The sequence below is a fragment of the Halichoeres trimaculatus genome, unplaced genomic scaffold (assembly GCF_033239565.1).
Source record: "Halichoeres trimaculatus isolate MK-OKI-2021-1 unplaced genomic scaffold, fHalTri1.1 fHalTri1_scaffold_8, whole genome shotgun sequence".
In the NCBI taxonomy this organism is placed as follows: domain Eukaryota; kingdom Metazoa; phylum Chordata; class Actinopteri; order Labriformes; family Labridae; genus Halichoeres; species Halichoeres trimaculatus.
Window position 1 is genome coordinate 19,821,800 of NW_027437186.1, and position 21,240 is coordinate 19,843,039.

A 21,240-nucleotide genomic window follows, 5' to 3' on the forward strand; every position below is an offset into this window, starting at 1 on the left:
TTTTCTACTAAATTTTTCTTGTACCATTGGCAGATTATTTTTTTTTACTTATTTCAAGCAATTCAGACCTCATTTTTGTCTTTAAACAGTTTAAAAAAGACATTTTTCTTGACAAGTCAGGTGAATTTGGCTAGTTTTAAGTCCAAAAAGACATTTTCTTCTGAAATTAAGACAAAAACACTTGATAAGATTGCAGTTTTTTCCAGTGTAGCACAGCTTGCAAAGCCTTTTTAATGGGCAGCACAGTCCACACGCTCATCACCCATTGTATCACTGTTCGAACATTTGTGTCCAGAGACCATGCTAAACTCAGACAGCAGTGGTTTGTTCTGATAATACGTTACCACCTCTCATCTTTCTCTTTCTTAAACACACACACACACACCTTGGCTCTCACAAACACGTACACTTGGGCCAATACATTTGTCCACAGAGCTCACAGGAAACCAACCTCTAGACACCGCTCATTCCTCTGCGTTAGAGGCTAAGATGAGGCGGGGTCTCAAGCAAACAGAGTTCACATAGCACTCTTACTGCACACACACTCCTATGTTTCTGCTTATGTGAAGAGTGTGTTACTGTTGGAGGAATCATCAGTGCTGCTGTCCCCCTTTTCCAACTCTCTCTCCCTGCTAATTTTTGTTCTATAATTGTATCAGTGAAAGAAAAAAAATCTCAGACTTTGATTTTACAATAAATCATTAAATAAAGGGAAATAAAGATGAAGTCTGATAAGCAGTAAACAGATGATATTTTTGGAGTTTTGCTCTGTTTTTCTCGCAGAACTAGCCAAGCTGTGACAATCACACAAATACAATCCCTCTTCTCTTCCACCTCCCCTCCTCTTCCACCCTCACCCCACTCCATCAAATTGTGTTTTTGCCACAAATCAATAAACATTATCAGAGAGTGGCAGACTATGGGCTGGTGGAGGCAGCCTCTGTCTGTTGAAGCCCAGACCGCCCTGTTTCTATCGCAGCCTGTGCGAGGAGGCCAGGAGGGAAGACGGAGACTCATAAGACAGACAGAGAAGTCCACCGACACAGACACGAAAATACACGCAACAGGGTGTTACATTAAACATAAGAAGGAAGGAGAATACATGCAGGCAGAACACAAACACACATGCTTCATGATCAAACAGCAAATCTTTGGTGCGTGTAGGGTCCTTGAGGGAGTGATTTTACACATCCAGGAACACAGACAGTAAGAAACTACCAAAGTGAGAAGGGGGGAAGGACAGCACTAGAGCACTAAGGTGTTTAAAAATAATGCTAACAGTACAGCACAGGCTGCTCTGACCATGCCACTCATCGTCAATAAGAAATTAAAAGAAAAAAGAAATGTCTTGAAACACTCCATAACCCATTGCTGGCTGTATCATCACTTTATCCTCGTCAGCTCCCTTTAGCTTTAGCTTCACAGAGTCCCTGCTCTCTCAGAACCATTTAACTGTGCTCTAAATAAGATGATTTTCAACCTGTCCCCACTTAGCTTGGGGCTGCAAAAGGAAAGTCAGGGGGGCCTGCCATACAACCATTTCTCAATTACCATTCTCATTATTGTCATCCTTGTTCATTACTTCTATTATCATCCTCTCTTTTCTGTCGCACCCCCACACTTTAGGCTAGCTTATGCCGTTGTGCCTGTCGTGTTGGATGAAGAAAAGGTGGAGAGCGGCGGTATCGAGAGCTTTTTGCAAGGCCAGAGCACTTCAGGTAATTAATATAGCAAGAGGGGGCAGATGAGAGGAGACGGAGAATATGTGAGTGTATGTGCGCCTGTGTGTGTGTGTTTTTGCTGAAATGCCTGATTGGGGAGCTCACCTGCCGATACCCCCTAAAAGGTATTTCATTAGCAAGCCTTTTACTATACAAGCAGAGGAACAAAGCCTCGGTTACGCCTGTCTCCACTCCAAGTCGACAGGGCCCTCCAGGAGGCCTGTAGCCGTGTGTGGGAAGAGCAAAGAGGAGTGGAGGAGCAGAGAGGAGAGGCGAGGAGAGGCTATCCCGTTCATAATCTCATGACAAAAGGCAAAAAGGCATCATCCTATTAACAGCGTGATCTTCACCAGCTCATGCCAGCTCCTTTCCACAGGGGGCTCTCTATTATTATTAAGGTGAGTGGGTGATAGGGAGCAGGAGAGAAGTCTAGTGTCTTCTTATTAGCCCTGGGACAACGCAAGCATGGAGGGGGAGAGGAAAGAGGAGCGGGAAGAGGAGAGACCCCATGCTAGGGTCTTGCTTGGTGCCTCTTTCAATTCTTCATAACGAGAGCCTTTGCTTGGACCTTTGGGGGCTGGCTTCCATTTAGCTTCAGTGATACAACACAAAATGAGAGAGGTTCAATCAACCACCTCAACACCAGCAGCGATGCTCACTGGGAAAACATCTTCAACTCCACCTCTGAAGCCAATTCATATTACTGCTAAGCACTGCTACAGCTATTTAAGTTTTAGGGAGCAGTCAACAAGGGAACGCTTCCTTTGAACACCGTGAGGCTGCAGCACTACCTGCCTCACCTTCGTGTTAGCATCTATAATCAAATATAGTTCAACTTAAATATGCATGCTCTTAAATAAGCCCACATTTCTATTCAGTCTCATCAAAACTGAATCTCACAAAATGCTACAACAAGCCACAATACCTGAGTGTTTTTCCTTGTTAACCACTTTAAAATCTTTAAATTGAGGCGTTTTGTGAAAGGTGATTTATTTTTTTCAACTAAGCTAGGTTAACAAATAGCAGCATTGTTAAATTGTGTGTGCATGAGAGGGAAAGAGATTTCTGTGTGGGGGATGGAGAAGTTGGACTTGTGAGAGGAAGAGAGATTAGTCTGTTTTTCTATTTGAGTGTTTTGTCTTCTGCTCAGCGGGGTTTCTTGCCTCTAGCCTCAGGTTACATGGGAGAACTGTGGGGGGAAAAAAAAAGTAGCCTCAGCCATGCCGGACTTGGTCTAAAGTGAGAGTCACGTGCCTAGTGCAGACCTTGGAGCTGTACCTGTAACAGTCATTCCACATAGAAATGCAGAAACGTATTCAGAAACTGAACGAACACTTAAGACACACCTCCAGCACATAGCATCAGGTTTAGTGGACCAATGGTACAACTACTGGTATTAATGCTGTAAAGTTGGAAGGAAGTTAAATGTTATGGGAAACGAGGAAAGGATGCACAGTCTTCAGATGTCACGTTAGAATTTTTGTACGGATTATTTACCAAAATTGAAACATGCTAATGAGCAGGACATTTCAGGGCAAGGGGAAGCATAAAACAATAATTTGTTGCAATCCTGCAAACTCTGAAAACTAGTGTCAAATTAGCCATCTCATTCCAATTTAACAGTACATTAATATACAAACTTTAAAATATTGATAATGCTGAAAATAAAAACAGAGAAAAAATATTTTCATTTAAACTATATCTATCATGTTTACAATATCAGTATTAAAAAGCTTTAAACTTTTTTTTCTAAAACTTATTCAGCTAGTATTTGCATTGTAAAGGTAAGCATGCTGAGAAGACAAAATTATGTGGTATGTGTCTAGGAAACGTTTATAGAGTTTATAGAGAAAGATCTGTACAGCTGCGCAAGTACATGTAAATAGTCACGGTATGAGGCTCAAGATCTGATTTTATGTACTGCATAGAGAATGATGGAGGCTGTACTCTGATATAATGTTCATTTGCTGTTGATACTCTCATACTTCAGCTGTTGTCGGTAAAAGCACATGACAACAAAACAGACTTAAAACTGGCATCCTTTTTGGAACAAAGTTAAGTAACCAACAGAAATATACAAGGCCTGCCTTCACTGTAAGAGATTTTCTTCTAACTTTTCTTTTTTTAATTGACATATTTGTAAGAATGGACATAGCGGGTTGTTTTTTAAATGTGGTATCCATCAGAGATAGAGCACCTCAAAGAATAAATCTAACACTGATGTGCTGTGTGACGGCCTCTGAGTGAAAAGCACAAACTCACCTGCACAAAAGTGAGAAATTAGCTAATTTAGTTTCACAGAGGAAACTTTGAGGGGCTTTTAAAAGCACGTCAGAGTGAAGATACTGAGAGATGCACTCTTTCCAACTCCAACAAATTACAACCTGCTACATGCACTTGTGCACGTGCGCACACACACACACGCACTTCCTCTCATCATCATCATCGTCCTCCACTCTCCTCTGTAGCCCAGTAAAAAGCCTGTGATGACCTGGGTGTGTAGCTTATTAACCTCCCCATCAGTTCTTATCAGCCAATGAATAGCCCAGTCATCTGCCCCTCCCCCTGAATCTAAGAGTGAAAAAATTCTCTTCATGTCAGGGCTATAATTCAATCCACGCACAAATCATTCAAGGTGTGCACTGTCTCCCTCTCTAACACACACACACACACACACACACACAATCACACACACACACACACACACACACACACACACACACACACACACACACACACACACACACACACACACACACACACACACACACACACACACACACACACACACACAAAAACAGGGATAAGCGGGAACACTTTGTCAGTGTCGGTTCTGGTGGGCGTCCAAGACTGGCGTGGACCAGATGTTACTGAAATTAACCAACAATCGAGGAAACAACAGAAGGGGTGTACATGTTTTATGTTTGTGTGCGTGTGTGTGTGTGAGCCTGCATACCCGCCAGTGTGCGTGTATGTGTGTGTGTGTGTGTGTGTGTGTGTGTGTGTGTGTGTGAGGGCCAGAATAAATTAATGGCTGATTTCTCCCCTTGCTTTGATGGCATTAAGAGCCCTCTTCTTCTCAATGTGCCGCGTTAAATGCTTTTCTCTCCCTCTCTTTCCCTCTGTCTCTCCCTTTTTCTTTCCTTTTTTTTTTTTTTTTTTTTGAGAAGCAGGGCCACCCAGCAGAAAGCAACTGATGCAAAACGCCGGAGTAATCCCCCCCTCCATCCACCACCTCCACCCCTCCCGCTATCTTTAGTCTTTGACACAGTGGCCATTATCTGCGGGATTTAGTTAAACCAAACCTTCATGTATTTGTTAGGCCCTGAGTTCGTTTTCTCCCCTGACTGCTCTGCTTGACTGTGGCCCGGCTGGGAGACTGTTTGGTTCCTTTTTCTTTTACATAATCAGTACAGCCACCAGAAACATGCCACCTAGCTGGACTGCACTTAGGAAGTGCCTTAAAGTCTGAGATGGAAGAGTGTTTACAGAAGTCAGGCTCTTAAAAAATAATTGTTCTTAACCTGATAAACTTAACTCAACAAAAGTACACTGTGTGATTCTTTGGTACCAAAAGTATTTTTTCAGTCAAATGTAGAAACAGAAAAAACTTTAAGATTCAACATTTTCCTGCACAATGCTGAAGAAAAGAAAAGTTAAAAACTCAGTCTAATTCATCTAAGAAAAGCTTTAATCAAAGCATTTGTAAAAAGAAAAATCTAGTGAAAAAAAATGATAATGTCAAAAAGGAAGTTGAAAAAGACAAATAAGAAAAACAGATTGTCAAGCATTGTTAATCGGGTAATGAATATGGTAGTTTATCATCATGAACCGTATAATCCAGTAACACAGAGTGCTGTCAGTGCTTTATACAGTCACAAAAACAGGGCAAAGTTGTGTCTTGAGAAATAAAATATCGAGCATTCCTTTATTTCCAGAGTGTGATTTATTTCTTCCATCAGCTCACATTTTCAAATCCGCTCCAAACACTGAGGCCTTCCTCTCTGCCACATGCAGCTACCGCGCTAAAAGCACTGTTGTGGCATCTCTGTTGAAATGTGCAGATAAGCCGGGGCTCGGTGGGGCTAAGCTAAGGCTAAGCCAGGTGGTTTAGCTCCCTGAGTATGTGTTTACACACACACTGAGGTGTGAACCATTTGGGGAGCTTAGAGGGGCGGAGAGACACGAGTTGATTTAGCGCTAGTGTAAACCTCACTACCTGTTGATAGTGTTAATTAGGACAGCTTAAAACAAACATTAGAACACATCTGTAGGTTACTAATACCAGGACTCAGATTCAACAACACTTAAAGAATACACAACGGTCGGGGAGGCTATGAATGACAACACAATGCATACATATAATTTTGTTTTTAACATATATTCCTTATTTAATCAGGAGGCTTTAAATCTTTAAAGAGATTTTACATTATCAATCCAAATAATAAGAATTAAAAATTTAATTTGATGGTAAAGATTCTATAACTGCTTAAAAACAGGTTTGTTTTATGTACACACGTCTTTCTTTTTTGTTAAAGATTTGGTATTCAGACAGACTTGGACTTTGCATACAATCTTTTCACTTGATGTCATAAGATAATATAAATAAAACTGCATATTTATTGGTGACTATTTTGCAAAGATCGTCTTACAACACTGGATCAAACTCTTTGTAAAACAAATATGTATTAGACTTCTGTTGTATTACTTTTAAGAATTTTCTTTTTCTTCAGGTTTTAAACTTTTTTTTTTTACTAATATACAACTTAATGTCAATACAAATTGAATGTATTTAAAAAAACAACAACTTTACAATCAACAAGTTTCTGGTATTGATTGTAAGAGGATGGCGATTATAATTGTTAATTTTTTTTAAAGATTCAAACTTGTTTTTATATTTTTTTAGTATAATTCCACATACAGGTCAAGAAAGGTGGTGTAAGATTATCAGTTTAAAAATTAAAAATAATTGAATTTCTTAATAAATAAATTGCAAATATTTGACATAAAGCTGCAATAACCCTAAGTAAAGGATCTCCTCCCAACCTGCAGACAGACAGCTGCAATCATTTTAGCAGAAGTAGCTCCGCCTGCTCCATTAGGAAAGGGGGAAGGAGGGTATGGGTGTGTGTGTGTGTGTGAGTGTGTGTGTGTTTGAGGAGGAGGGGTAGAGCTGGACCCCCCCTGGGGTGGATGTTAGAACAAATTTGAGGGGTGTCATATTACACGCCTTGTGACAAGAGGCAGATGAATTTGCTTGATGAATTAATCCGTGGACCAGTAATGGCTCTGCTAACAACATTAGTCATCCCTCTTACAACTCTGTGATTCACCAGTTCTTCCACTCGACTCTCTGTTATACAATCGCTGCTTTCTGTTCTACCTTTGCTTCTTCGTTTTAATAAATGTGAGTCTTTTCCTCCTCCCAGAAATTTTAATAAGGGCAAAAGCTAACAGCCATTGGTCCTTTTATGTCAATAAAACATTAGTTCCAGGGAAATTGTTTGCAAATTACAAATCTTTAAAAGTGAAGCAAATAAAGAATAAATCCTTGGTTTGTTTAAGATAGCCTCTAATTAACATAACCCCTAATGGGTTTGTAAATGTGTCAATTACACCCCCAACATACTTTTTAGTTTGAAATAGCATGACATTACACTAACACCAGGCCGGTACTGCCAGTGGCTCAAGCCTTGATTCAATACACAAATGCTAAATTGCTGTGTTTAAATAGATATTTAAATGAAAATGTATTGGGAAAGACAGCTGTTGGTATTTGTAGCCTGGAGTGCTCATTACAATGGGAAATGGGGAGGAGTGTGTATGGGGGGTGATGACAACGGTAGCATGGCGAGCAGCTGTGTTAGCAAGTGAATGGTGTAATTACTGGCCAAACCTCTGCCATTAACCTGCATTGTGGAGTGAGCCACCAGTCGTTACCATAAGAAAGACTTGATTAATTGACTGCAAGGTTGGAATTCAATCATGCCATTGGGATGCAATTTGTTAACTTAATAATTCACATGCACATGAAAAAACAAACAAGAACATAAAAATAAACATTTTTTCTGTTTTTTAAACCTTCTTGAAATGTTACAGTCTCACTTTAGACTTTTCAATTAACTCTTAAAATCAACTTACAAAAAGAAACAATAAAGCCAAGAACTTAAAAGGCTCTATTTCTTTAATGTTTTCTGCATTTGTAAAATATGAAGCAGATTGTGCAGTCTTTATGTGTGACTATATGCAGTGAATCTGTTAATGTGCGACTTGTATAATCAGTGCTTGTGTATGTGTGACAGTGTGTTTGGCAGCCTGCAGCTTGGTTTGTTGGCCCCGTTGCTTCTTGGGGTCTCAGGCAGAGGGGCGGTTGATAAAAGCATTGGCGGGATGCTCCAATAAAGAGCAGATTATCATGGGCGGCCATTGTCCACCTCCCAGTCCTCTCCAACCAACACCCCCACCACCACCACCACCACTCCATTTACTCAGCCCTCTACACTAGCAGGAGTGACAGATCAGTCAGTGCAACTTGAGGAAATATGGAATGATACAACAGAAAAGAAACATCAATGTAAAAAATTATTAAAGAGGGACAGCATGGTCAACTAGAATGATTCCTCCGCTACTTTACAAACTGCTACACCTCATTCCCCACCAAAAAAACCCTCACCCTCCTCACCCGTCCCTCCCGTTGACTCCATCCACCCAGTTCGTTTTATCTGAAGATTCTCAGACAATGCCTAGAGGATCCCGTTCCCTAATCTTCCTAAAAATCCCTCTTTCATCCCCACTGTTAAAGAATGTATGAAAGGCTGACACCAAGCTAGAGAAAAAGAGGAGCAAGAGGGGGGGGTAGTGGTGCACATCTGGGAGTAAGGGTGGTGTCACTGAGCTCAGCTGGGGGGGAGACAGAAAGCGCAGGGTAGGCAGGAGCTCAGGACTGGTCGTTTGTGCAGAGTCCTTGCAAGTTGACTAATTAAATTGTTTTGCTGCTCAAACATTCAAATGGCCGAGGAGATTAAGGGCATGAACGGGAACGAGAGTCTAGTGCGTGTGCGTGTGTGTGCGTGTGTGTGTGTTGGGGGGGGGTGTTAATCTGTGTTCTGACCCAGTTGAACCTTGGAGTCACACACATTTTCACACAAAACAAAAAGCTCAAATCCTTTGTTTTGTCCCCTCAAAGGCAAGAAAAAGGCAATGGGTTTTAAAGGAGTGATCCCAAGATTTCTTTTCTACCCCATAGGGAAAGAGCAGTGCATTTGCTCCTGAAGTGAATTCCAGATGACCACAAACACATTCCTCTGTGCCCTGATACAAAACCATTCGATTGAAAGTGAGTGCTCTTTTTGTATCCCTGACAACAACAACAAGAAAATGACCAAAGGCTTTGAAAGGGAGCGCATCTTCTCTATGCTGTGTCTATCTCAGTCGCCATGAGCTTAGCTTACGAATTGGCTATGTGATTATGGGTAAACAAAAGTCGCAATCTCTCTGCTCAACAATCTAAATTCACACAGAGGACAAGCCTTCAGCGTAGCCTGTGCTTATACTCAAGTCTACCTGTAATGAAAGATTCAGAGAGAGAGGTGTTTGAAGCTTAAAGTTGCTAGATTCAATCCCAATAATTTCAAACAAACAAAACGCCACAGAGCACGAGCTGTACTTAAATGTAGGACCAACAAGAATTAAGCAAACAGTGGTTTAAGCTTCAGCCAAAACCTCTCTCCTTCCATCTTTCAGCCTCTGAACTGGGGAGGGTATTATAGTCTAAACACTTTTTCTTCTGTCAGTGCTGAAAGATTAGACTGGTTATCCCATTAAAGTTGGTAAAATGCCATTCTTGTGTCTTTAAGCTCTCGTATAGGAGGTCAAGATGAGCCTGCCTGCGCTTACAAGGCGGGCACGGATGTAATCTGCCCAAAGTTACAATAATTAATGTTAAGCTTCTTCAGCAATACGTTTGTGAAAGGACTGGCCCTGATAATATACTTAAAGCTGCACACGCTGTTTGTGTTGCCGCAACAAGACAAGGCAGGGCTTGATGTGCGTGCGTATGTGTGTGAGGGTCCCTATGCCACTCACGTAGCTCAGCTTAAATCTTTAGTCAAACTATAAGCTGATGCTGCCACAATGCTGGATTAGGACGACAGACATGAGAAAAAGAGTGAGACGCCTGCTCACTTAATGTCAAAGAAATATAAATGCAACACACACATACACACACACACTCACAGAAAATGATAGAGGAATAGGAGGAAAGCATGACCACTTTACCAGTCTGTGACATAGCAGTTTAAGGAGGAGAAGTTCTTTTCAAAAGTGACTTCAACATTCCTTAAACAGTCTGCATATGCAGCATATGTATGTGAACAGAAATGTGAGGTTGACTGAATTATCTGCTTTTGGGACAGTTGTAAATTTACAAAAATTCTCATCCTAAACCACATAACCCCTCATAATGCCAAAATATAAATAAAAAACAAAACATATTACTGAATCAAAATACACCTGCAGGCCTCAGTTTGCATTGCTATGACTGAAAGCCACAGGTTGACGTTTATGCCTCACATCCTACAATCCTCCACACAATCCAGACCAGCAGTCCTTTCTAATGTGGAAGCATTGACAGTCTGGTCAGCCTCTTTTCTCAGATATTGAGGGGGATAGGCTGCATGTGTAAAGTACATTAAGCTCTTGCTGGATCATTCCTTGTGCCATTCTCCTCTCGCTGACTCGCAGACACAAAGGCAGATTAAAGGAGCACACGCCATAAAAAGCTAGTGTCAATCTTATCGGCGTCAAGAGCAATTTTTAAACATATGTTAATCTGGGAGAGCCAAAACTCATTCTCCTCTCTCTGCTTGTTTATCTCTTATCAAATACACAGTAGGTGAGAGGCAGCTTTGCGGTGCGGCTAAGTGCCATTATTTGGATAATTGCGTCCATTGTAGCAGGTTATATAGCTATTTGAAATGGGAGGTGTGTGTAAATAGGTGCAGGGGCTAGGTAGGGGGTGGTTGAGATATATTCAAACAGGGGCCAGGGGATTTTCTGCAAAGGCTACATGACACATTTGAATGCTTCTTCACAACTCAGGCTGAATTTTCAATAAGGACTGTCTGATATTTCTTTTCTATGAAACAACACCTTTAGAAAAGCAACTATGCCAAGGTCAGAAGCGTTGCATGAAAAGGCAGACATGCACAAAGGGTAAATGAGATATTAATTCAGGATGCAGATAAACATACAATAGATTTTGATTTTATTCTAAAAAAGTTTTTATCACCTGTATAACTTTTGGAGGAAATGCAGCCATGTGATAATGTTTGGAAATCAGAATAATGTGCATTGCATAAACAGCCTCTTTGTATATAATCAATAAGCTCAATAAACATATTCAGTCTGTTGCAAGAGGTGAACGTTCTCCTAATGTTGCATGTGTGAAGGACAGTGCTCCCAGTAGTGCAAGAATAACAAGTTCATTAGTCGAGGGGGGGTGCCGCAGGAATTCAAATTCCCCCCCGGCCCCATGCCTGGCCTCTGATTGGCTGGCTGCGTCGGCATGGCGAGACTCATTAGAGCCCAGCAGTAATTAAGAGTTGTTAGAAAGTGAATTCTCCAACCGCAGATTAGAAAATTAAACTATTTACTGATTACATATTAATAGAAGACAACAATGGCGCTTGCCATAAGCTTGGAAGGCAACCAAGGAATAAATCTGTGTACTTAATTACCATAAACAATGGGGGCATAGAAATGGAGTTTTATGCACACTCCCTCCTGTAATGTGTCTGATATCAGAAGACACTTGACAATTCTTGTTCAATTATCTCTATTATTTAATGTGCTGTGAACTGCCTCTGAGTAAATAAATTAACCACCCCAATTACTTGGGATTCATCTGGGGAGGGCCGCAGCGTAATAGAAAATGCTGCATTGTGCCCAAACCAGAGTAGAGAGGGGGGAAGGAAAGGAGATGTTGGGAAAAAGAGGGAGAGCTGGGGTGAGAGAAAAGAGACAGCAATAAAGATTCACAAGGATAAAAAGAAGCAAAAGGAACAGAAAGTGATGCAGGGAGGACTGAGGAAAAAAGGACTGCAGAAGCAGACAGAGAAGATGAGAGAAAAATAAAGAAAGAAAAAACAGACTGATAAATAAAGTGAACAAAAAGTGACAGGATAAGTTACTTCAAAGAAGAGGAATTGGGAATTAAGCTATTAAAAGACTCTGTTCTCTATGCCAGACATTAAAAAGGCATCTGTTAGCAGAATGACAAACTCTTTCCTTAGGGAATAAAAGGTATGAAAGGCGAGGGAATGACAAAGCAGAAGCATGTGATATCAAAGGAGGGAATACTGAGGAGCAGTAGAGCACAGTGGATCTTCCCAGGCTTTCTGCTGCTGGAGCAGAGAGATGAACAATCAGTCATGGGTCAGTCGGTCTGTCTGTTCACATCTGCCCATCAGTCCAGTAGCGGTGTGAGCTACCAGAGCACCACTGCACACTGAGCTTTCTCAAATCTACCCTAAGAGGTCTGAATCATATGATCATATGCACTGCTGTGACATCTACCCTGCTTAACCATATCTTCTCTCTGTGTATGAGCAAGCTGCACCAAGTTCTTGAGTTAATTACGGATTGAAATTAGGAGCAAATGCCTACATGTTTATATGAGGAGTCCTTAAGGAATAAACTGAATAAAATGCTACCACCAACTTTGAGCTCTGTTATTTTAATGAGATAATTATTCGAAACATAAATGGTTAAACATCTTTAAAATTCTAATTTCCCCTTTACACATGTTCATCTCAGTGTGGTGTCTAGATGTGATTGTGTTTTCTGTGTTTTGTGTTTTTCCCTGGCCACCTGCAAAGCAATTTTCCCTGCAAAGTTGAAGTTGAAGTTACTTTTGCTGACCTGCTCTTTTTAATTATCACACCACAGAGTTTCTCATTATTTGATCTTTTGCCATTTTTTTCTTAACTGCAGCTCTATTGAATCACCTCAAAGTGCTGCCAACTTTTATCTCTGTTCTCAAAAGTTCTCGGGAAGCTTTAGTTGGATCAATAACAGGCTCATATTGACAGAGAAGTTGATCATGGGATGACGAGAAGAAATAGTTCATTTTGTCCTGATTTCATTCAGTTTAATGTAATGGGTGACAGATCTTAAGTTTGTAAGTAGCGCTTACAGGTTGACATATGTGCATTTTTGCATTATTAAGAGGACAGTAAAATAATGGCGTCCAAATCAAAACTGTTTTGCCCAACATGCAAACTAATTTCCATTTGCGTGCCATTAAGAGCAGAACAGTTAAAGAGAAGAAGTCAGTAAGCTTCGCCGAAAAGAGCGAACAGCTCTTATAAATGGTGTTTTATGTCCATTTGAATTTTCTTTTTCAACTCATGATTTTAAAACTCAATAATAACTTTGTTTTAGAAACCAGAGAAAGAGCAAACTATGATTTAAAGAAAGTCCCAAGCTTTAAACCTATACTTAAAATACAGAGGTCCTTCTTATGTGTCTTATTAGACACATAGGAAGGACCTCTGGACATTGGCCAGCAGAGTTAAATATATCAACATTTAATGATAGCTGGCGGTAATTTCTTGCAGTGTCCCCCAGCAACGTGCATGCACCAGTCAGATGTAATGGATCAATACCAGATGTTTTGCTTAGAGCCAATCAGCCTCAACTTCAATCAGACATTCTGGGTCCAGAGAAAAATATCTATCATCTATGACAGCCTATAGAAAGGTGACCTCAGTAGCTGAGGTGATAAAGGTTACTTTAGTTACCACCTGTCACTGGCGCATCTCGCTCTGATGCCTCCAGACCTCAGCCTAAAGGCACAATCCATAACCTATTGGATGAGTCTCTGGGATAAGTGCTGCAAAATGAGATATGGAAACAGAAATGCACTTTCAGAAAGTGAGAAAGGTTTGTGTGGCAACTTTTTCTTCCCCTGGCTCTGTGCAATGTAAACGTGACATCAGTGCTTATATTTTGTAATTAGCCTTTAATGACTGACGCCACATTGTTCTACATAACAGGACCCAGATGTGGCACTTAAAAACATGTATTAGTTTATAAAATGCCATTTCACAGTTAGTATACTACATTCTCTATTTTTCAGAGTGATGACTTGTGGAAACCACAATTCCTCGATTTCATTTTCCACTCATGTTGTAAAAGGGCAAAAAAGGCTGAAGGTGTTTGGAAGTAAATAACCCAGCATCTTGTTGGCTAGCAGCTTGTTTATCAGTGGGTGAAGTAGAAGGAAAAAAAATGCCCTTCAGATTGACACAATGGCCCGTGCTCTGACAGGGGGAGAGTGCACAGAGGCAGGGGCGATGGAAAAAAAGGAGGGAAGCAAAACACCACAAACGAAGAAGAGATTGTCTTGATATCAGGACCCAAACAGGATGGGGATGGTAAGCTTAGATCCCACTACCCAAATTTGCTTTTCTAGAGACCTCCTTTTCTATCAATTTTAGGATCACCAAGGTGGGTACTCATTAATTACAATAACACGTCAGAGCTACCAGAAAATACAGGAACAGGAAATATGATAATTAAACTTATGGGACATTTACAAACAGATTTTACACTCACTGGAATCACATTTTACTCCAGCAGGATTCTTGGGTGAAGAACGGGACAGTTCAGTATCACAAATGAGTTGCTATTCTCCAATTTCAGTTAGGGACTTATCAGAGCCAAGGCCGCTCTTTTGGCTCGGCACACTGTCTCATGTCTTAACAAGGCTCTACCCTTGGCAAAATCTTAAATAAAAACCTTCAGAATCTGGCTCCATACGCCTAACCAGATTGCACTTTGTACACTCGGGTGTGTAAGCATTTGTGTGTGTCTGTGGTGGATTTGTGAACTGTGTCAGTGCTCATGTTGTGTTGCTTTTTAAAAAAAAAACATTTCTTTGCCTCTCCCTCTCTTCTCCCTTTGACTCACCCTCGTCTTCCCTTATACAGCATATCAATGAAGGCCAGATATGTACTAGGGAAAGGAGGGTGTATGTGTGTAGCTGTGCATGGCTGAGCGCACTGTTCAATAGTGTGCAGGCTGGCTGGCTGGCTGGGGCCGCGGCTGGCAAACGGCTGCAGCAGAGACTTCGGCTGGGGCTCCGCTATCGCACCCAGTTATCGTTTCCCCCATGAAGGGCTCCCTTATCACCCCAGCCCAGAGAGGTCTCCCTTCTTCTCCCATCCCCGAGACACACTCCCTCCCCACCCACCCTCTCCCTCCCTTTCTCCTCCTCCTTCTTCAACCCCCCTTCCCATCCCCTCCTTTCATATCCACCCAGCGCTCCGTCGTGCAACATTCAACCGTGAGGGGGGGAGAAGGGGGGCTTCAAAGATTCTCTCTCACACAAACACACACAAACACACCCAAACACACACTAACGCCATGAGTGTAAATGAGTGTGTATGTGCGTGCATACGCTCAATTTGCCAAAACAGTTTTTCCAGTGTAATTGGGCTTGGGGTACCTGTGTCCATGAGATAGCGCAGCCTCTTCTCCACGCGAGCTGCTCGGGCGTCTATGTGCCTCTGCTCGCTCTCCAGTGCAGACAGTTCCCCAACCACATACTGACTGGTGTCTTTGAACGCCTTCTGTCAACCAGAGAGGGAGGGAGAGAGACAGAGAGAGAATGGTTATGAGAGAAAAGGAAGAGTGGTGCAATATAACATTTGACAGAGACAGAGAAAAAAGGGATGAAGACGTGAGACAGAGAGAAGTAAGAAAGAAAAAAACTCAGATGGAATCAAGTGAAAGAAGAAAATAAGAAACAAAAGACTGGAGAAGATATATATCACAGAGAGAAAGAGTGTAAGAAGAGATTTTCAGCTTCTATGAAAAACCCATACATGAACAAGAGCAACTTTATTTCACACTGAGAGATTACACAGACTCTGCATATGATGAACTGATGACATGCTGAGTCCCTCCCTTATACCTGAAACTAATGTAAACCACAGAGAAGGAGCAGAGAAGCTTTACAAACTTTGTAAAACAACATAAATGAAAGAGCAACTATTTTTTACTCAGTATAATAAAGATGAAACCTAAAAGTTGTGAGCTCACTGACTGAAAAAGAAACTAGAAAAGCACCCAGAGAGCACAGAGCTCCACCAAGCATATTGTGATTGTCACGCAACACTTTAGTCCTACTTTAATGTTATACTCTCTTTCAGCAGACTGTCTGCTACAATTTGGTGTTAGTTGCAGGTTTGTACCATAATTTTTTTTACCTGACAGTGTTTAAAATTACAATGACCCAGTACATATTTTATATTCTGGATCTTAGTATCCAGAATATTGCTAGGATCTGGATCTTACTTTTACATCTGTCAGAAACTATTGTGACCTTGTCTTGTATTGTTTTGCAATTACACCATTTATCGTGATGTTATATACACATATGGTGAAAACAGCCCTATCTCACAGTGATAAATAATCCTTTATTAAATTCCTGGATCCAGAAATTGGAATACAGCTGTGTCAGGTGTTTCTATTATTATTATTTTTCTTTATTGGATAGGACAGATGAGTATCAGGGTATGTGCTGAAATCCTGAGGATAAATTCAATACCTTTTTAAGACTTTTTAAAAAACCTTTCAAAAAGTCTGAAGACCTTATCACCACTATAAGCTGCTGTTAGCAACCGATCTTTGACAGGTGTAGTTTTCATTTAAACATAAATGAGGTAAGCTAAGAAGGAATAAAGCTTGAAAGAATAAATTAAACTAAAGACAGGTTAACTGACATTCCCAAACTCACAAAGAGTAACAGCAGTTATTCAAGGCCAACTTGAAGAAAAAAACAAGAAGAATTTATTTCATCATTGTCAAAATTTAGGACATGTGCCTGAGATTGTGTTGTTTGCTTTCTATCAGCACTTCATATGGAAAGCTACTAAACTACTGTACAAACTGAGTTTGTTGAACTACTAGCTCAACATATAGCCTGCACCTCACAAAATTACGACTTTGCTTGTTGTCATGTCTCAAACAACTATGCTACGTAACTGTATTGAAAAACACCTTATCTCATCGCGTTGTATCCAGTAAAAAGTTGATTTGAACAAAGAAAATTTGTTCCAAAACAACTGAGATCAGGGGAAGCTTTCTCTAAATTTTAAGACTCCAAGATCCCAGGTCATCAAAAGTCGGAGAAATTGAGGAACTCTTGAGAAACTCTTATGATCTAGAGAGAAATATTTTAAGATGCTAAAGCTTTTTCTAGATCCTCACACTGGTCTGTGATGAGTCTGACAAGCAGAACGATCGTCCAATCACCAGGTGTGGTTATTTTTGAAGGTTCACACCCTGAAAACATTTTCTAACCAGATGGACGATTTCCGTGGCGGATATATGAAACTGTCTGTCCGGCGTGTCAGGTTAGTTTGTAACAGTCACAAGGAGGAAAATAAATATTCATGGATACGTTTGGAGTCAAAGCTTGAATACCAATAAAATTTAATACCTTACAACATTATAATTAAGACTTTTTAATACTTTTTAAGGGCCTTAATTTTCCCACAACTGATGTATCAACTTTTAATACTTTTTAAGACCCCGCGGACACCCTGAGTATAGTGACATGCAGCAAAGGGTGGAGTCAAAGCAGTGCAAAACACCAAAACTGCCTTTTTACAATCATACAGCTAGAGAGAACAGATGTGATAACAGGCTTCAGGTAACAGGTGTCCACATCTGCACTTCACCAAAGTAAGCAGCACCAATGTGTGCAGTGAGAAAGGCTCTGAGCATGCTTGCTTCAAGTGCACTTAGTATTTAACTTTACTGCATTGATACATCAAAAAATTATTCAAAACCCAAAAAGCATTTTGATCCTCAGCACATCGTCCAGTTATACCTCAAACTGTTGACAGCTGACACTCATTCTACAATCAATCTGGATATTCATGGTGACTTTAAACATAAGTAAACACTCAATGGACTTTTCTTAAACATAACTGAACAATAACAAAAATCTATAATCTGGCGATTTTTTACTCTTTTAGTACTTTAAAAGTGTAACAGATATCAAATGGTTTCCCTGATTTGAGAAGAAGCAGAGGTAAAACAAGATTTAAAGAAAAGCCCAACTAAACACAACAACATTATTAGGTAAAGTCTTTGCCCACCTGCTGGTTAAAAGTCTCAATATTCCCTCAAAGTTAACCTTGTGCTCAGCTCTTCTTACTCACACATACACACTCTGCCATTTAAGGTATGTGTAATACACAAACAGCAATCTCTTCATGGCCTTCACATACTCACACACATCACTCTATAACCAAATGCAGCGGGTTTACACTCCTTTCCTGACCCCTCTTCACCTCTGTCTCCTAGCTGCTTGCTATTCTCCAGAGAGGCTTCTCTAAGAGAGGGAAATGTTTATTCAAATTCACCACTGAGGATGCATCCGAAAAAATATCTCCATTTTACTGCTGATGCACTTCATTTTTCTTAATGGGAAGGAGAACTAGTGAGCAGAGAGAGAAAGTTGTTTTTTTTTTTTCATTCCACCCAGGCCAGCATTTTTTCATGTACACTCTCCAGCATTTGAGTGTGTGGCTCAGTGCACGTGTGATTTGTGCAAGTGTGTGTGTGTGTGTGTGTTGATTCCTAGCAGCCCTCCCTCCTTTTCTTCTCTGCGCGCTCTCGCTCTATCACCATATTTTTCCTTGGCAAATCAATTTTACACATGATCAGCCCACTCCCCTTGCCGCGGTCGGCCCAGCCGTAATTAAGAGGAGGGAAATTACCATATATATTATATTAATGCAAACATCATTCAGCAGGTAATTCTTGGCTGATCGGGATAATGGAAAGGTTGAACACCCATTAACCCTGGGGCCCCGGCACTGGGAGGAGGAGGGTGTGTGTGTGTGTGTGCGAGGCTGTGTGTGTGTGTGTTTGCGTGCATGGCACTGAGGTGGAGGGTGCAGGGTCGAGGGTAGGAAGCGTTTGTTTGGGAAGAGAGATTCACCCTGTGGTCTCCAGAGGTGCACAAACTCAAATACACACTCACTAGAATAACAGTGTACTAATGGAAACACTCTTTGTGTGGACAACTTCAAACAGGATAAAAGTGTGTGTATGTGTGTACACTTGAAGGACATGTAGGCATACAACTTCTTAGTACACACACACACCTCTTAATGGCAGAGCAGCTGATATCTACCATTGTCATAATTAAAATGGAAGTCTGTTAGATCAATACTTGATGTCTGTGAGGAGAGGAGCGGACAGTAGACAGGAGAAAGGGTGAGTGTGTGTGTGTGTGTGAGGATGAGGAGGTGAAAAATTCAAGTATAGATGGTGGAGAGAGGAGAGCTCAGTGATGGATTAATCTAAAAAAATAAGAGAGGAGAGATGGAAAGAAAGCTAACAGGAAACAAAAAGTGGCACAATAAAGAGGATTAAAGCTCCCTACAAACACTTTAGTATGTGCTCTAAAATATATGAGACAGAAAACCACAAACCTCCTCTTCAAATGGTCGTCTAATATCAAGCTCCATAGGTAAACCGTCATCTTCCTCGGCCTTCCTCAGATCCTCAGGGATAGACTTCTGTCTCTTCACCTCTGGGATGAAAAACAGGAGGAGTGTGGGATTGAAAAAGTGAAGTCAAAGTGAGGTACAAGTCGAAGCTGGACTGCTGAACTTTCACAAAGAGGAAAAGTTGTTGTTGCTAAAGCTTGAGCTCCCTTGTAGACCAATTAAAAAAAGTTTTTTTTTCAATCAAAATAGTTATTATTAGCTGTTTAATGGGTATTGATGCTGAACATAAACTAAGTGCAGAAATTTCAGGAGCTTCAGAAGTTTGTATGTTTGAATTACTGGCTGTGGTTTGAAGTAGCAGATGAACAAGGACATGAAGAGAGATCCTCACACAGCTCGTTTAACAGCTGAATGCTTATGACATTCCTTTTGTTTTGCTTGTCAAAATGTTTGTCCTGTAGCCTGGTATAGGGTGTGAATTTCATATGCGAGTCAAGTCGTGAAAACATACCTTGCTGGGTAAATAATGTATGCACTGTTGTTTGTATGTGTGTGTGTGTGTGTGTGTGTGTGTGTGTGTGTGTGTGTGTGTGTGTGTGCGTGTGTGTGTGTGTCTCACCCGGTCTGTTCTCCACATACTGGCTGAAGGACTTCAGCTGTGTTTTCCTGACAGCAGAATCCTTGTTGAAGACAACCGGGCTGCGCAACCTCTCTGTTGCTCTGCGCAGGCGCTCTGCTCGCAACTCCTCAGTGTTATTCTGTCAAACACAGAGAAAACGTGCATTCAGCTTAGAGACAATATTTACAGCTGATGTCAAATGTAAAAAAAATGTATGCACCAGGAAACATTTATGGAAAACAAAAGTATTTTTGGGATTGCTTTAACAGCCCCTGATGGAAAACAGAGAAGCACACACAACAGGTCATTGTATCTTAGTCTCCTTCTTCTCCACATCATGTCTATTACTTTGCTTCAATGTTTGAAACAGAAAAGGTTTTAGGATCTTACAGCTGCTTTTTGATTATTGTGATCACACACACACACACACAGACACACACACACTGTGGAACGTTCAAACGTGCAAATGCACAAGCCTCACCTTCTGACAGGTCATGAGATAAATCTGCTAGGAGTTGATATGTTCCCTACATTGTCATTTTCTTGTTTGCGTGAAAATGTACACACAATCCAACCAGTACACACACACATGCGCGGAAACTCTTACGCACACACCCAAACACACACTCTTTCTCTCATTCTCTGCCTCACTCATGAGAGAGACAAAAAGGAGGCAATTAACTCGACTTTCAACAAAACCTCGAGCCAGAAAATATATTCAAATTATGCAAAATGCAAAAAACGCTATTGTTTTCAAAGTGAACATGTGTTAAAAAGCTACACGCTTGCTTCTCCCGCTATCAAAAACAGTGTGCAGAAATGCTTTATTACCAGGCCTCCAAATAAGCCAAGCCGAGTGGAAAAGAAACCGACTCGGGCTAAGATTGACGTTGTGGCAACGTTAATAGGACGGCGAAACGTGTAATAAAGTCGACAATTAGGGCAAACATGTTCCACTGCTTGAGACGGAGGGAGATAGTCAAGCAGCGCGTGGAGAGCTAATAGAGACGGTGCGGGTGGGGAACAAGCTGTAGATGTGGAGTTGTTAGTTTAGCTTCAGATTATTGACTCTCAAAAACAATGGCAGCAATTAGTCAGTTCTCACTTTGTTTTGTCTATTAGCCTGTCAGCTTCCAGCAGCTTCATCAAACCTTAAGAAAGTCAGGCAATTTTATTTATGAAATCTTGTACCCAAATACCCAATTAAACATTTTAAAACACAAGGCCAACGCCTAGTTATACAGAGGGTTATAATGAGTGTGTGAGCATATAAACTTTAAGGGCAACAATTCAGAGAGAATTTACACCGCTGATTGTAAAGAAAAGTGAGGGGAGAAAACTTTGGCAAACAAAGGCCTTTTTTCAC

At 40.9% G+C, this 21,240-nt stretch overlaps 1 protein-coding gene across 4 annotated transcripts in view; it reads right to left on the bottom strand.

Moving 5' to 3' along the window:
• The window catches only part of ehbp1 (EH domain binding protein 1), a 233,566-nt gene that overhangs the window by 20,518 nt on the left and 191,808 nt on the right, over nt 1-21,240 (bottom strand). For all 4 annotated transcript variants that reach the window (XM_074675143.1, XM_074675141.1, XM_074675142.1 and 1 more), the window contains 3 exons: nt 19,875-20,013; nt 19,238-19,338; nt 15,232-15,355 (listed from right to left, as the gene is read on the bottom strand). In XM_074675143.1, coding sequence (XP_074531244.1) covers nt 15,232-15,355; nt 19,238-19,338; nt 19,875-20,013 — 364 coding nt within the window. The remainder of the gene's footprint in view (nt 1-15,231; nt 15,356-19,237; nt 19,339-19,874; nt 20,014-21,240) is intronic.